The 16887-nt window shown below is 42.2% G+C and overlaps 1 protein-coding gene across 1 annotated transcript in view; it reads left to right on the forward strand.

The window, feature by feature from the left end:
* Positions 1–16887, forward strand: part of ASAH1 (N-acylsphingosine amidohydrolase 1) — a 42268-nt gene that overhangs the window by 3153 nt on the left and 22228 nt on the right. The window contains exons 3-4 of the mRNA XM_040334491.1: positions 6770–6860; positions 14826–14906. Of these exons, the coding sequence (XP_040190425.1) occupies positions 6770–6860; positions 14826–14906 (172 nt within the window). The remainder of the gene's footprint in view (positions 1–6769; positions 6861–14825; positions 14907–16887) is intronic.

Here is a 16887-nt window from a genome sequence, read left to right on the forward strand (position 1 = left end):
ACACAGCCCCCCTACAACGCCCAAATGACACGAAACTGGTCTCGTTGGTTAGTGCTACGTTTGTGCTGTTTTGTGCTGCTATTATTTCCGTTCTATCTTTTATCGTTTTTGCGTTATTAATGATTTCTTAAAGGTCACCAAAGGTCACACAGCCCCCCTACAACCTCAAAATGACACAAAACTGGTCTCGTTGGTTAGTGCTACGTTTGTGCTGTTTTGTGCTGCAAAAAAATTATTTGTGCTGTTATGGTTTTAAAGTTATAACAGTTTATTTATTTTTTTCAAACCCCACTCACTTTGCCCACCTTACAATCAGCACAAATAAAAACTCAAGTGTGTTTCTTTAGTGCTATGTTTGTGCTGTTTTGTGCTGTTTAAAGTTCCTTTCTATCTTTTATCGTTTTTGCGTTATTAATGATTTATTAAAGGTCACCAAAGGTCACACAGCCCCCCTACAACCCCAAATGACACAAAACTGGTCTCGTTGGTTAGTGCTACGTTTGTGCTGCTATTATTTCCGTTCTATCCTTTATCGTTTTTGCGTTATTAATGATTTATTAAAGGTCACCAAAGGTCACACAGCCCCCCTACAACGCCCAAATGACACAAAACTGGTCTCGTTGGTTAGTGCTACGTTTGTGCTGTTTTGTGCTGCTATTATTTCCGTTTTATCTTTTATCGTTTTTGCGTTATTAATGATTTATTAAAGGTCACCAAAGGTCACACAGCCCCCCTACAACCCCAAAATGACACAAAACTGGTCTCGTTGGTTAGTGCTACGTTTGTGCTGTTTTGTGCTGCAATTTTTTTTATTTGTGCTGTTATGGTTTTAAAGTTATAACAGTTTATTTATTTTTTCAAACCCCACTCACTTTGCCCACCTTACAATCAGCACAAATAAAAACTCAAGTGTGTTTCTTTAGTGCTATGTTTGTGCTGTTTTGTGCTGTTTAAATTTCCTTTCTATCTTTTATCGTTTTTGCGTTTATTAATAATTTATTAAAGGTCACCAAAGGTCAAACAGCCCCCCTACAATGCCAAAATGACACAAAACTGGTCTCGTTGGTTAGTGCTACGTTTGTGCTGTTTTGTGCTGCTAATATTCATGTTCTATCTTTTATCGTTTTGTGTTATTAATGATTTATTAAAGGTCACCAAAGGTCACACAGCCCCCCTACAACGCCCAAATGACGCAAAACTGGTCTTGTTGGTTAGTGCTACATTTGTGCTGGTTTGTGCTGCTAACAATTTTATTTGTGCTGTTATGGTTTTTAAGTTATAACAGTTTATTTGTTTTTTCAAACCCCACTCACTTTGTCCACCCGTACAATCAGCACAAATAACAACTCAAGTGTGTTTCTTTAGTGCTGCGTTTGTGCTGTTTAAATTTTCTTTCTATCTTTTATCGTTAAGGTCACCAAAGGTCACTCAACCACCCACAACACCCAAATGACACAAAACTGGTCTTGTTGGTTAGTGCTACGTTTGTGCTGTTTTGTGCTGCTAAAATTTATGTTCTATCTTTTATTGTTTTTGTGTTATTAATGATTTATTAAAGGTCACCAAAGGTCACTCAGCCCCCCTACCACCCCGAAAGGACACAAAACTGGTCTCGTTGGTTAGTGCTACGTTTGTGCTGGTCTGTGCTGCTAAAATTTTTAGTTATGGTTTTTAAGTTATAACAGTTTTTTTGTTCTTTTCAAACCCCACTCACTTTGCCCCCCCCCCCCCCTGTACAATCTGCACAAATAAAAACTCAAATGTTTTAGTGCTATGTTTGTGCTGCTAATATTTTTATTTGTGCTGTTATGGTTTTTAAAATATAGCAGCTTGTTTTTATTTGATAACAACCCATTCACTTTGCACCCCATGTTATTAAATCTTAAAAACAAACAAACAAACAAAATGGAGTTTGACTGCTACCTGCCCTGACCATGGCTTGTCTCTGGATTCTGCCTTCTGTTCTTGCCTGATCTAACTCCCGTTGCTGATTTGGCTTCTGACCTGACTATCCTGTTGTCTGCCGTCTATGCCTGATCTGTCCGACCATTATGGACCATTATGCATCCTGCTCATCAAGCCTGCTACAGCTCTTCAGTCCAGCAAGGTCTCACCTGTCTCCTGCTTCCAGCTGCTTACCCACAGTATGCTGCCAGCCAAGCTCAGTGCCAGCTTATATGCCACCAGCCGGTTCTGCTGCCACCACGCAGTCTACTGGACTTATCACAGGCACCCATACCTTGCTGTGCTCCAATTGCTGCTGTCTAACCAGGAGATCACTAACCAGGTATGGGACAGGAGGGCAGGGTGGTGTCATTGTCTGGGAAAAAACTAATTGCTTATATCTTAAAAATAAAAGCAGCACAAATTTGTATTTTTATGGCACTAAAAAGCACAAACGTAGCACTAACAAATAGTATGTTTGTTTTTAAGATTTAATAACATGGGGTGCAAAGTGAGTGGGTTGTTATGAAATAAAAACAAGCTGTTATATCTTAAAAACCATAGCAGCACAAATAAAAATATTAGCAGCACAAACATAGCACTAAAACATTTGAGTTTTTATTTGTGCAGATTGTACGGGGGGGGGGGAAAGTGAGTGGGGTTTGAAAAGAACCAAAAAACTGTTATAACTTAAAAACCATAACAGCACAAATAAATTTTTTAGCAGCACAAACCAGCACAAGTGTAGCACTAACCAACAAGACCAGTTTTGCGTCATTTGGGCGTTGTAGGGGGGCTGTGTGACCTTTGGTGACCTTTAATAAATCATTAATAACGCAAAACGATAAAAGATAGAAAGGAAATTTAAACAGCACAAAACAGCACAAACATAGCACTAAAGAAACACACTTGAGTTTTTATTTGTGCTGATTGTAAGGTGGGCAAAGTGAGTGGGGTTTGAAAAAAATACATAAACTGTTATAACTTTAAAACCATAACAGCACAAATAAAAAAAATTGCAGCACAGAACAGCACAAATGTAGCACTAACCAACGAGACCAGTTTTGTGTCATTTTGGGGTTGTAGGGGGGCTGTGTGACCTTTGGTGACCTTTAATAAATCATTAATAACGCAAAAAAGATAAAACGGAAATAATAGCAGCACAAAACAGCACAAACGTAGCACTAACCAACGAGACCAGTTTTGTGTCATTTGGGGTTGTAGGGGGGCTGTGTGACCTTTGGTGACCTTTAATAAATCATTAATAACGCAAAAAAGATAAAAGATAGAACGGAAATAATAGCAGCACAAAACAGCACAAACGTAGCACTAACCAACGAGACCAGTTTTGTGTCATTTGGGCGTTGTAGGGGGGCTGTGTGACCTTTGGTGACCTTTAATAAGTCATTAATAACGCAAAAACGATAAAAGATAGAAAGGAAATTTAAACAGCACAAAACAGCACAAACATAGCACTAAAGAAACACACTTGAGTTTTTATTTGTGCTGATTGTAAGGTGGGCAAAGTGAGTGGGGTTTGAAAAAAATAAATAAACTGTTATAACTTTAAAACCATAACAGCACAAATAATTTTTTTTGCAGCACAAAACAGCACAAACGTAGCACTAACCAACGAGACCAGTTTCGTGTCATTTTGGGGTTGTAGGGGGGCTGTGTGACCTTTGGTGACCTTTAATAAATCATTAATAACGCAAAAACGATAAAAGATAGAACAGAAATAATAGCAGCACAAAACAGCACAAACGTAGCACTAACCAACGAGACCAGTTTTGTGTCATTTTGAGGTTGTAGGGGGGCTGTGTGACCTTTGGTGACCTTTAATAAATCATTAATAACGCAAAAACGATAAAAGATAGAACGGAAATATTAGCAGCACAAAACAGCACAAACGTAGCACTAACCAACGAGACCAGTTTTGTGTCATTTGGGGTTGTAGGGGGGCTGTGTGATGTCATAGTCTGGAAAAAACAATTGCTAATATCTTCAAAATAAAAGCAGCACAAACGTAAATTTTTGCGGCACAAAACAGCACAAACGTAGCACTAAAGAAACACACTTGAGTTTTTATTTGTGCTGATTGTAGGGGGGCCAGCTTCGCTGAGCTGTATTAAAGAGGTATTTGAGATCACGATGGGCCATGATGGGCCATGAGTTACTATCCTGTTTGAAGGGATAATGGTATCAAACTGTCTATTTGCCCTGAATGCATCCAGTTGAATTCAAGCCTTAATTCTATTTCTGAATCTAGTTATTGTAATGAAGTGGCACAGAAAGTTTTAGGCTGGGTACACATGTTAGTTTTTTTTCATCCAACACTGCAGGCTGAATGGGAAAAAAAGACAACAATCTGAGAGGTCACCATACTAGCTAAGCGATTTTATTGCTGCAATCTCCTCAGGGGTCAAGTCCTGGGGAAAAAAGTGTGGGAACTCCCACCCAAGATCCACTCCCCCACCAAAAAAAAAAGATACGCTCATATGCATAATTACTAAACCGCATGTTTTTTTGTTCGATCCACTGTACCTTAGTAATCCTTTTGTTACTGGCCGCTTCCTGTATATGGATTCATCGGGTAGTGTGCGGGTATTCTGTCACTTCCACGATGCCGCAATGTCTCCTGGGAGCTTTTGTCATTGTTCCCAGGAGACATTGCGGAGGTCTGCCTTTAAGCAAGTTCTTTCTAAATCCTGCGATAACTGGCGGCAGACCTCCGCAATGTCTCCTGGGAACAATGACAAAAGCTCCCAGGAGACATTGCGGCATAGAGGAAGAGAAGGAATACCCGCACACTACCCGATGAATCCATATACAGGAAGCGGCCAGTAACATAAAGGATTACTAAGGTTCGCCTGCCCCTGACAGTGACTTGAGCTGGGCATCGCCGCTTAGTGAAAGATTGGCTTGGGCGGCCGCTCTGGACTGCTCTAGTCCTGCAAAGGGAACTGCGTTGCTGCTGTGAAAAAAGTGCAGGGACTCCATTCCCGCGCGTTGCTGCAGGACTTGAGCCCTGAATCTCCTCTGCTGTGCTATTGTGTTCTGGCAGAGGGACTGACCCCAGCTGCCAGAACACACTGATCAGTGCTTACAGGCATTGGCTGCAAGTGCTGATTAGCTGCTAGTCAGATGCTGGTTTTCCAGCATCCCGGTCCAACCGAAGCCGGGGGTGAGATGGCCCCTTCCTGTTCCAGCATGACTGCATACCAGCGCACAAAGCAAGGTCCATAAAGATATGGATGAGCGAATTTGGGTTGGAGAAACTTGAGTGGCTGGCACAGAGTCCTGACCTCAACCCGACAGAACACCTTTGGGATGAATTAGAGAGGAGACTGCGAGCCAGGCCTTCTCGTCCAACATCAGTGCTTGACCTCACAAATGCGCTTCTGGAGGAATGGTCAAACATTCCCATAGACACATTTCTAAGCGTCGTGGACAGTCTTCCCAGAAGAGTTGAAGCTGTTATAGCTGTAAAGGGTGGGCCAACTCAATATTGAACCCTTCAGACTAAGACTGGGATATCATTAAAGGCTTGTGTGTAAAGACATCCTAATACTTATATAAATACCTGTAATCATAAATGGTAAATCCTTTGAAAAAAAATAATATATTATTTATTATTATAAAGGAGATGATAAGGATTTGAGCAATAGAGAACCTTGGATTTCAGGACTTCAGGGGGTGTTCAGTAAAGGAAGCCATATATTGCAATTTGTCCGGTTCGAATTTTTGGATCTATGTATGGATAGGCTGATTTGTAGATAAGTCAATCTACTGATCGACATCTGTACGAGCAGCATGTTGGTTTTTCCTGGATGATCAATGCCGCCGGCTATAGCCAGCAGCACTAATCAGTGTATTCTGACAGCAGGGTCTCTCCGTCATCCGAATACAATAACTCCGCAGGGAGTATTCCTCCATCCACATAATTAAGATATATATTATTATTTTTTTTGGTATGGTTTCTGATCATGCGTAGTCTTTCGTATCCAATTTTTCTTGTACGAAAACGGTATACATTAAAGCGGAGGTTCACCCCTACAATATACTTTTTCCCCTTAGATTCCTGCTCGTTCGGTCTAGGGGAATCGGCTAGTTGTTTTAAAATATGAGCTGTACTTGCAGTTTACGAGATGCATCCTCTTCGTCGCTTCCGGGTATGGGCTGCGGGACTGGGCATTCCTATTTTGATTGACAGTCTTCCGAGAGGCTTCCGACGGTCGCATCCATCGCGTCACGATTTTACGAAAGAAGCCGAACGTCGGTGCGCAGGCGCAGTATAGAGCCGCACCAACGTTCGGCTTCTTTCGGCTACTAGTGACGCGATGGATGCGACCGTCGGAAGCCTCTCGGAAGACTGTCAATCAAGAAGGAACACCCGCTCCCGAAGACCCATACCCGGAAGCGACGGAAGAAGATGCATCTCGAAAACGGTAAGTACTGCTCATATTTTACAACAACTAGCCGATTCCCCTAGACAAAACGAGCATCCATCTAAGGGGATTGTTTGAAAAAATAGATTAATGGGTGAACTCGCGCTTTAAATGAAAACTGTTAGTTCTGTTTATGTGCAAGAAATCTTTTGGCGTTTGTCAGAATTTTTTTTTAGGAAAGTGTGAATCGGATGTCAAAAGTTGTGTACACACTATACAAAAATTGAACGATTGTGCCTCATATGGAATTTTTCTATGTGGGCTTTAAAGCTTGTTAAAATACATTTTACCCAACATATACAGATATAAGTAATAATTGTTGTGTTTTAGTTACTAAAGACCATTCCTAACACTGTATCTTGATGTATTACTTGCAGGTTTAAAGGAAATGTCCAATGGTATACCGTAAATCTGGACCAGCCCCCCTATGAAAGATGGCAGAAGCTGATTAGTGATAAGAAGGCCCCAGTAAGTGAATAAAGTACTGGCCCGCTAATTTTTCCATAATGGACCCCTTTCATTCGGGATTTCCAATCCGGTCCGCCTGTCATTTTTTCAGGTGGACCTGATCAGAGCCTCCATTCAATCCTATGGAGCGACTGATGTCAGCAGTGACATGTCCGCTGACACCCATCAATATCCGATCCTGTTCGTGAAATCCAGATGGACGGAGATCCTATTTTCCATCCATCTGGAGGATCGGACCGGATAAAAAAACCTGTCTGTTTTCATCCAATCTCCCCATAGAGGAGAGCGAGGCTCTGACAGGTCCGTCTCAGCACAGTGAGAGGAGATGGACCTGTCATCTGCCTGCTCAGTGGTGAGCACAGCAGAGTCCATTGGGAGGACCACCCGTGTGAAAGAGCTTTTGCTCTAAATCAAGATGCTCAGCTGGGTATGTATGTAAAGTGTCACATGACCTCTGCATTTGACTGATTGCAAACGACACGTGACTACATACTTCTCTAGAACAAATATACAGTGTCATTGCACAATGTTCAGAGATTTTATAGAAGAGCCTGTCAGGCCTCTGGTATAGGAGACAAGGACATCTCAGTCAAAGGGCATCCAAGTGACATCATTCCACATCTTAAACAGAAACAGCACACATTTTGAGTTATAATTGGACTTAAAGCGGAGGTTCACCCTAATAACATGTATATCTGACCAACTTCCTTATATTCGTAACAAGTACAGTCCGCAATTTTTTTTTTTTTTTTATGCTTTACGTACCTTGTAATCCATCTTTTCAATCTACTTCTCCCCGCGGGAGTAGGCGTTTCTATGCCTAGGGGGATTGTCCTCTGGGAGGTCGCCCAGATGATTGACGTCTGTTCCCCCCGGCGGAAAAGGCCCCCGTATTGCGTAGGCGCGCATGAGTTGCAGGGTTTCCGAAAGAAGCCAAACATGCAGAGCGCAGGCGCCGTATAGAGCCGACTCACATCTCTGCATGTTCAGCTTCTTTCGGAAACCCCATAACTCGTGCGCGCCTACGCAATACGGGGGGTGGGGCCTTTTCCGCCGGGGGAACAGACGTCAATCATCTGGGCGACCTCTCAGAGGACAACCCCCCTAGGCATAGAAACGCCTACTCGCGCGGGGAGAAGTAGATTGAAAAGATGGATTACAAGGTACGTAAAGCATAAAATAATAATAATTGCGGACAGTACTTGTTACGAATATAAGGAAGTTGGTCAGATATACATGTTATTAGGGTGAACCTCCGCTTTAAAGCAGAATTAAACCCATCCATAAAACAGTTGCCGGAAATGTAACACTCCCATTGGTTGTTCTCTCAACTAAAATGTCAAACCATCCAATGGCTGATGTCATAACTGATCCCACGTGCAGCATCATGACTGTTGTAGATTAAACAGAGGCAAAGGTGGCAGCTTCATTGCAAGTGAAGGGAAAAGTCTGGATGGCCGCACTCCAAAAAGATTTTATTGTAAAAACAGGCTCTAATCTAGGATTAAGCACTAAGTTATAGTGTAAAATGCGTCAGCTTGTATCCTATCTGCTATGACATGTATTTTGTGATCCTGTTTTTACAATAAAAGCAACATCTTTTTGGAGTGCAGCCATCCCGACTTTTCCCCCTCATTTTGCATTGTGATGATCATTGCCAGCACCTGTGGCTTCAGATCCAGTGAGGGCTCATTACTTGTCTTCTACTTGAGCGGTGACTCCCTTTCTCTGCGTGGCAGCTTCATTGGCTGAAAGCTATAGGAGGGTTTACTTCCACTTTAAACCTTTTAGGCTCTGTTTGCACTACTGCGAGTTGCTGTGCATGACAAGTCCAAACCCATGCGTTTCAATGGTCCCCGTTCTATTTGGTGCGACTCAAGTCGCAGCGACTCCAAAAAAAGGTTCTTGCACTACTTTGTTCCGACTTCGGTGCAACTTGTTCTCACCGGTCGCATTGTAAATCGCATGACTTTGGGGTTGCAATAGTGGAAGCAGAGCCTTAAAGTCATTCTTTTATTTGAGTTCTGCATTTTTACTAACTTCCTCTTTCCCTTGTTTGTTCTTTGAGTGGGAACTTTAGCTTGGCCACTACATGAAGAGACGGTTAGCTACTAGAATGACTTTGCTTAACCGCCAGGAAACTGCTCAGATAATATTGCTGAAATAATGTATTAATCACACATGGAGTATTGGTATTGTTTTATGTCATAACAGCAAGAGTAGTAGGGAGTCATGAAGAAAAGGAATTTCAAGGTAACAAGTCATGATTAAAGTTACAAAGTGTTTTATACAATACAACAAAGAACAATTGTAGTTTTATATGGTTCTAGCACCCATACAGAACAGTATTCATTCATCTTGTAAATAATAGGACCACTATTTCTGTGGATAGAGTCCCCGGGTGTATTTCTGTGTATGTCTGCTTGCAACCATGTAATGTACTTATTAAAGTGGTTGTAAACCCACTATTTGGAATTTTACCTACAGGTAAGCCTATAATAAGGCTTACCTGTAGGTAAGGAGAATATCTCCTAAACCTGCACGGTTTAGGAGATATTCCCCCCGCAATGCGGGCGGCGCATGCGCAGGGGGGAATCCACGGCTGAAGGACCGGCATCCGCCGGACCCTGACGATTTTAAATCTCACGCGCGGGAGTGACGTCATCGCCGCTCCAGCGAATCACAGCGCTGGAGCGGCGATACCCGGAAGACACGCCGGAGCAAGATGACATCCTGCTCGGCGTGGACCAGGTAAGTGGTACACACCTCGTTCCGAGGTAAGTATTTCATAATAGGCTAGTATGCGGTGCATACTAGCCTATTATGCCTTTTGCATTGCAGGTTTGGGGGAAAAAAAAAAAAGTTTATGCGGTTTACAACCGCTTTAAGAGAGAGATTTACTTTGAGATAAGGGACCATAAATAAAAAAAAAGCTCCCTGGACCTTGCACCAAGATCATACTGTAAGTAAAGAATTTGTCTCATGTAGGGGATGGATGGAAGGGATTCGGGGAAGAAATGGAATACATTTTCAATTAATTGATCAGCTCATAGATTTGCATTTTGTAAACAAACATTTGTATCCCAGCTGTACTGCAAATGTTACTTGAACCTCAACATAATATAATGTGCAGGAGGAACTGAACAGATTGCCTTTACCACTTCAGCCCCGGACCAGAGCACTTTTTGCGATCCGGCGCTGCGTCGCTTTAACTGACAGTTTCGCAATCGTGCAACGTGGCTCCCAAACAAAATCTATGTCCTTCTTTTTTTTTTTCACAAATAGAGCTTTCTTTTGGTGGTATTTGATCACCTCTGCGTTTTTTTTTTGCGCTATAAACAAAAATTGAGCAACAATTTTGAAGAAAAAAACACAATATTTTTTAACTTTTTGCTATAATAAATATCCCCCCAAAAAATATATAAAAAAAATTTTTTCCTCAGTTTAGGCCGATACGTATTCTTCTACATATTTTTGGTAAGAAAAATCACAATAAGCATTTATTGATTGGTTTGCGCAAAAGTTATAGCGTTTACAAAATAGGGGGTAGTTTTATGGCATTTTTATTAATATTCTTTTTTTTACTAGTAATGGTGGCAATCACTTTTTTTTATTATTGTGACTGCGACATTATGGTGGACACTTTTTTGGTGCTATTTTGGGGTTATTCACATTTATACAGCGATCAGTGCTATAAAATTGCACTGATTACTATGTAAATGTGACTGGCAGTGAAGGGGTTAACCTGTAGGGGTGATGAAGGGGTAATGTGTGACCTAGGGATGTGTTCTGTGTGGAGGCGGGGCTACATGTGACACAACACTGATCACCGCTCCTGATCACAGGGAGCTGTGATCAGTGTCCTGTCACTAGGCAGGAAAATGCTTGTTTACATTAGCATTTCCCCGTTCTTCCTCTCCGTGAGACGATCGCGGGACCTGCGGTCAGACTCGCAGAGCTCGCGGCGGGCGTGCGCACGCCTGCAACCCCCGGGCCTTAAAGGCGACGTATATATACGTCGATCTGCCCAGCCATGCCATTCTGCCGGTTTGTATACAGGGAGTGCAGAATTATTAGGCAAGTTGTATTTTTGAGGATTCATTTTATTATTGAACAACAACCATGTTCTCAATGAACCCAAAAAACTCATTAATATCAAAGCTGAATATTTTTGGAAGTAGTTTTTAGTTTGTTTTTAGTTTTAGCTATTTTAGGGGGATATCTGTGTGTGCAGGTGACTATTACTGTGCATAATTATTAGGCAACTTAACAAAAAAAAATATATACCCATTTCAATTATTTATTTTTACCAGTGAAACCAATATAACATCTCAACATTCACAAATATATACATTTCTGACATTCAAAAACAAAAACAAATCAGTGACCAATATAGCCACCTTTCTTTGCAAGGACACTCAAAAGCCTGCCATCCATGGATTCTGTCAGTGTTTTGATCTGTTCACCATCAACATTGCATGCAGCAGCAACCACAGCCTCCCAGACACTGTTCAGAGAGGTGTACTGTTTCCCCTCCTTGTAAATCTCACATTTGATGATGGACCACAGGTTCTCAATGGGGTTCAGATCAGGTGAACAAGGAGGCCATGTCATTAGTTTTTCTTCTTTTATACCCTTTCTTGCCAGCCACGCTGTGGAGCACTTGGACGTGTGTGATGGAGCATTGTCCTGCATGAAAATCATGTTTTTCTTGAAGGATGCAGACTTCTTCCTGTACCACTGCTTAAAGAAGGTGTCTTCCAGAAACTGGCAGTAGGACTGGGAGTTGAGCTTGACTCCATCCTGAACCCGAAAAGGCCCCACAAGCTCATCTTTGATGATACCAGCCCAAACCAGTACTCCACCTCCACCTTGCTGGCGTCTGAGTCGGACTGGAGCTCTCTGCCCTTTACCAATCCAGCCACGGGCCCATCCATCTGGCCCATCAAGACTCACTCTCATTTCATCAGTCCATAAAACCTTAGAAAAATCAGTCTTGAGATATTTCTTGGCCCAGTCTTGACGTTTCAGCTTGTGTGTCTTGTTCAGTGGTCGTCGTCTTTCAGCCTTTCTTACCTTGGCCATGTCTCTGAGTATTGCACACCTTGTGCTTTTGGGCACTCCAGTGATGTTGCAGCTCTGAAATATGGCCAAACTGGTGGCAAGTGGCATCTTGGCAGCTGCACGCTTGACTTTTCTCAGTTCATGGGCAGTTATTCTGCGTCTTGGTTTTTCCACACGCTTCTTGCGACCCTGTTGACTATTTTGAATGAAACGCTTGATTGTTCGATGATCACGCTTCAGAAGCTTTGAAATTTTAAGAGTGCTGCATCCCTCTGCAAGATATCTCACTATTTTTGACTTTTCTGAGCCTGTCAAGTCCTTCTTTTGACCCATTTTGCCAAAGGAAAGGAAGTTGACTAATAATTATGCACACCTGATATAGGGTGTTGATGTCATTAGACCACACCCCTTCTCATTACAGAGATGCACATCACCTAATATGCTTAATTGGTAGTAGGCTTTCGAGCCTATACAGCTTGGAGTAAGACAACATGCATAAAGAGGATGATGTGGTCAAAATACTCATTTGCCTAATAATTCTGCACTCCCTGTATAGTCGTGCAGCGGTCGGCAAGGGGTTAATATGGAACTATCAAGAGAGATCTGCCCCCAGGACATTACTAATCTTCATTCAGTGGTGGCATGATAAAGGGAATCCAGCAAGACCCCAATTGTTGTAACTTTTTATATAGTGACTTTAAAATAAAACTCTATTGAACAAAGTATATTAGTGTGCTGGTGACAGAGCTCGTAAAGTAGTGAGTGTACAGCTTGTATAACAGTGTAAATATGCTGTCCCCTCAAAATAACTCACACAGCCATTAATGTCTAAACCGCTGTCAACAAAAGTAAGTACACCCCTAAGTGAAAGTGTCAATATTTTGTGTGGCCACCATTATTTTTCAGCATTGCCTTAACCCTCCTGGGCATGGAGTTCACCAGAGCTTCACAGGTTGCAACTGGAGTCTTCTTCCATGATGACATCACCAATGTCCAATAGGGTTTAGGTCTGGAGACATACTTGGCCAGTCTATCACCTCTACCCTCAGCTTCTTTAGCAAGGCAGTGGTCATCTTGGCAGTGTGTTTGGGGTCGTTATCATGTTGGAATACTGCCCTGTGGCCCAGTCTCCGAAGGGAGGAGATCATGCTCTGCTTCAGTGTGTCACAGTACATGTTGGCATTCATGTTTCCCTCAATGAACTGTAGCTCCCCAGTGTTGGCAGCACTCATGCAGCCCCAGACCATGACACTCCCAACACCATGCTTGACTGTAGGCAAAACGCACTTGTCTTTGTACTTCTCACCTGGTTGCCGCCACACACGCTTGACACCATCTGAACCTAATAAGTTTATCTTGGTCTCAGACCACAGGTCATGGTTCCAGTAATCCAGTTTTAAGCAAACTGTTTGTGGGCCTTTTTGTGCATCACTCTTAGAAGAGGCTTCCTTCTGGGATGACAGCCATGCAGACCAATTTGATGCCGTGTGCGGCGTATGGTCTGAGCACTGACAGGCTGAACCGCCCCCCCATTCAACCTCTGCAGCAATGCAGGCAGCACTCATACATCCTTTTCCCAAAGAAAACCTCTGGATATGACGCTGAGCATGTGCATTCAACTTCTTTGGTCGACCATGGTGAGGCCTGTTCTGAGTGAAACATGTCCTGTTAAACTGCTGTATTGTCTTGGCCACCGTGCTGCAGCTCAGTTTCAGGGTCCTGGCATTCTTATAGCCTGGGTCATCTTTATGTAGAGCAACAATTCTTTTTTTTTTTTTTTTCAGATCCTCAGAGAGTTATTTGCCATGAGGTGCCATGTTGAACATCCAGTGACCAATATGAGAGAGTGAGAGCAATAACACCAAATTTAACACACCTACTCCCCATTCACACCTTGTAAAACGAATGAGTCGCATGACACAGGGGAGGGAAAATGGTTAATTGGGCCAAGTTTGGACATTTTCACTTTTGATGCCAGCGGTTTAGACATTAATGGCTGTGTGTTGAGTTATTTTGAGGGGACAGCAAATTTACACTGTTATACAAGCTGTACACTCACTACTTTACATTGTAGCAAAGTGTAATTTCTTCAGTGTTGTCACATGAAAATATATAAAATATTTACAAAAATTTGAGGGGTGTACTCACTTTTGTGAGACACTTTGGGGGTTATTTACGAAAGGCAACTCCACTTTGCACTACAAGTGCAAAGTGCACTTGAAATTGCACTGAAAGTGCACTTGGAAGTGCAGTCGCTGTAAATCTGAGGGGTAGATCTGAAATGAGGGGAAGCTCTGCCGATGTTATCATCCAATCATGTGCAAGCTAAAATGCTGTTTTTTTATTTTCCTTGCATGTCCTCCTCGGACCTCCAATGACTGCACTTCCAAGTGCACTTTGCACTTGTAGTTTGCACTTGTAGTGCAAAGTGGATTTGCCTTTCGTAAATAACCCCCTTTGTATGTGTATTATAATTCTGTGTTGTGTTTTTTTTTTTTTTTTTTTTTTTAACACTCAACTATCTTGTAAGGGCTTTTAACCCTTTCTGCACTTTGTTAAATTTTGCATACTACACTTAGAGACGCCTTTCTTCAGCATTGCTTCTCTAACCAAAGTGCTGTCAGAAGTGCCATCTCGTCACTATCCTCCCTCCGACCAGCTATCCAACTCCATCAGAGTTCCCTTATCTCCTCTCTGATCAACTTTTATCAAGTGGGGAAAGTCGCACACTGACTAGAATTTGGCCAATCCCTGTTAAACCGTTTGGATCTTGATCTGTGTATGCCAACTTTTAAACTGATGTGTTCAAATTTAGAAATGCCTTTTGTTATTGTCGTCATTGTAGTAAACCTGAAACGTTACCTTGATCACATCCTTGTCTATTTTTATCTTTGTCTGCAGCTAAAAGAACTAGTTCAGCATATCAAGGACCTGGCAAAATCCATTTCTCCAAAACTTATAGATATAGTGGATAACACATTGGTAAGTGGCTGTGACGTAAATTATTGATGTAATACATATGGCCTCCTGAATAGTCTGTTTACATTAAAATTGTTATGCTGAGACTCTCATACCAGTTGACATTGCCATAGCTAGATACAAACAGTCGGCGCTTCATTCGAAAAAGGATACAATCCTGCTGCAAACACTTATGCCGCGTACACACGACCGTTTTCATGGCGAGAAAAATGCAGTTTATTTAAATTGGTCATTAAAAACTATTGCGTGTGTGCTCCAGAGCATTTTTTTCGTCGTGAAAAATGGGCATTAAAATTTAGAACATGCTCTTGTTTTTCACGTCGTGGAAAACGGTTGTGTAGGCTTTAACGACAGGAAAAAAACGCTCATGCTCAGAAGCAAGTTATGACACAGGATAACTTGTTCTGGTAAAACTAGCGTTCGTAATGGAGATGGCACATTTGTCACGCTGTAACAGACTGAAAAGCACGAAGACTGAAAAACGCGAATCGTCTCTCACCAACTTTTTACTAACACGAAATCCACAAAAGCCGCCCAAAGGGCGGCAACATCCAAATGGAACTTCCACCTTTTTATAGTGCCATTGTACGTCACCGCGCTTTGCTCGAACATTTTTTTTTCACGATCGTGTGTATGCAAGGCAGGCTTGACAAGAATCGCGTAGCGAAAAACGTTGTTTTTCCCATGACATGAAAAATGGTCGTGTGTACGCGACTTTAGGCCTTATTCACACAGGCGTACCCATCCATACACCCGTGCAAAGAGCTGCTTATCTTAGTGTATATCTGTGCAGGTCCAATACACAGATAAGGACCTGTGTCTGTCTGAATTCTGAGCTGTGCATCAGACTTGCATAGACATGCCTTTGGAGATCAGTGCAGCCAACCAGCTGTCATTGATTTGAACACCTGGGTGAAGATATAGGATTACAAATGGGTATGCCCATGTGAATGAGGCTTTCAAATAAAAAGTGTCCTTGCAGATGATAATTCGCTGTTTGTGTAATGCACAGGGGGATATTTACTGAAACTGCAGAATGCTAAATCTGATGCAGCTCTGCATAGAAACCAATCCACTTCCAGGTTTTATTGTCAAAGCTTAATGTAAGAAGCTGATTGGCTATCATGCACAGCTGCGACAGATTCTGAGTGCTCCAGTTTCGGTAAATCTCCCCCCACAGCGCCCAAGGCTTTGCAGTGTCCTTCTCATTGGAAATCTGAAATAAGAATTATCTACATTGCTCACATATAGCTTTAATGGAAAATGACAGATCAAACGTTTTCGAATAAAAAGGAATGTTTTGCATGAATCAGGCTGTGTGGCTGTGAAAAACGTTTTTAATGAAATATACTTTGATAAATTGCCGTATTTGCTGAGGCACCTAATTTTACAACAAAAAACTGGGAAAGCTTATTGACTCAAGTATAAGCCTAGGTTGGAAAAGGAGGTCAACAATGCCCATTTGCAGCCTCACTGTGCCCATTTGCAGCCCCATGTACCTTGTTGCAGGTGTTCTGTCAAAAGTTCCAACTTCTCCCGCTGTGTTAACTGTAGTCGGCGGCCATTGCCGGGTGTACTGAGCCTACATGAGTGTGTCCTTCGTTTTTACCCACATTAATCCCCCCCCATCACACACCAAGAAAGACGTTCTCGTGGACGTGCTCGCGCATGCACAGTACACCCAACAACAGCCATCGACTGCAGTTAACACAGCGGGAGACTCGAGTATAAGCCGAGGGGGGGCTTTTTCGGCATAAAAATTTGCTGAAAAAGTCAGCTTATACTTGAGTATATACGGTAAGTGCTTGTAATTCAGAGCAGTAAACCACAAGGGTATTTTTTATCAACACTACATTGCAAAAAGAAACTTAAGGAGCAGTGTGTGTGTGTGTGTGTGTGTGTGTACTACACTAATATTAAATAATAATAGTTATATAGAACCCTGTGCTGAGCAGCAACTCGACCATGTGATCGACACATAGTA

The sequence above is a fragment of the Rana temporaria genome, chromosome 1 (genome assembly GCF_905171775.1).
Source record: "Rana temporaria chromosome 1, aRanTem1.1, whole genome shotgun sequence".
Classification (NCBI taxonomy): domain Eukaryota; kingdom Metazoa; phylum Chordata; class Amphibia; order Anura; family Ranidae; genus Rana; species Rana temporaria.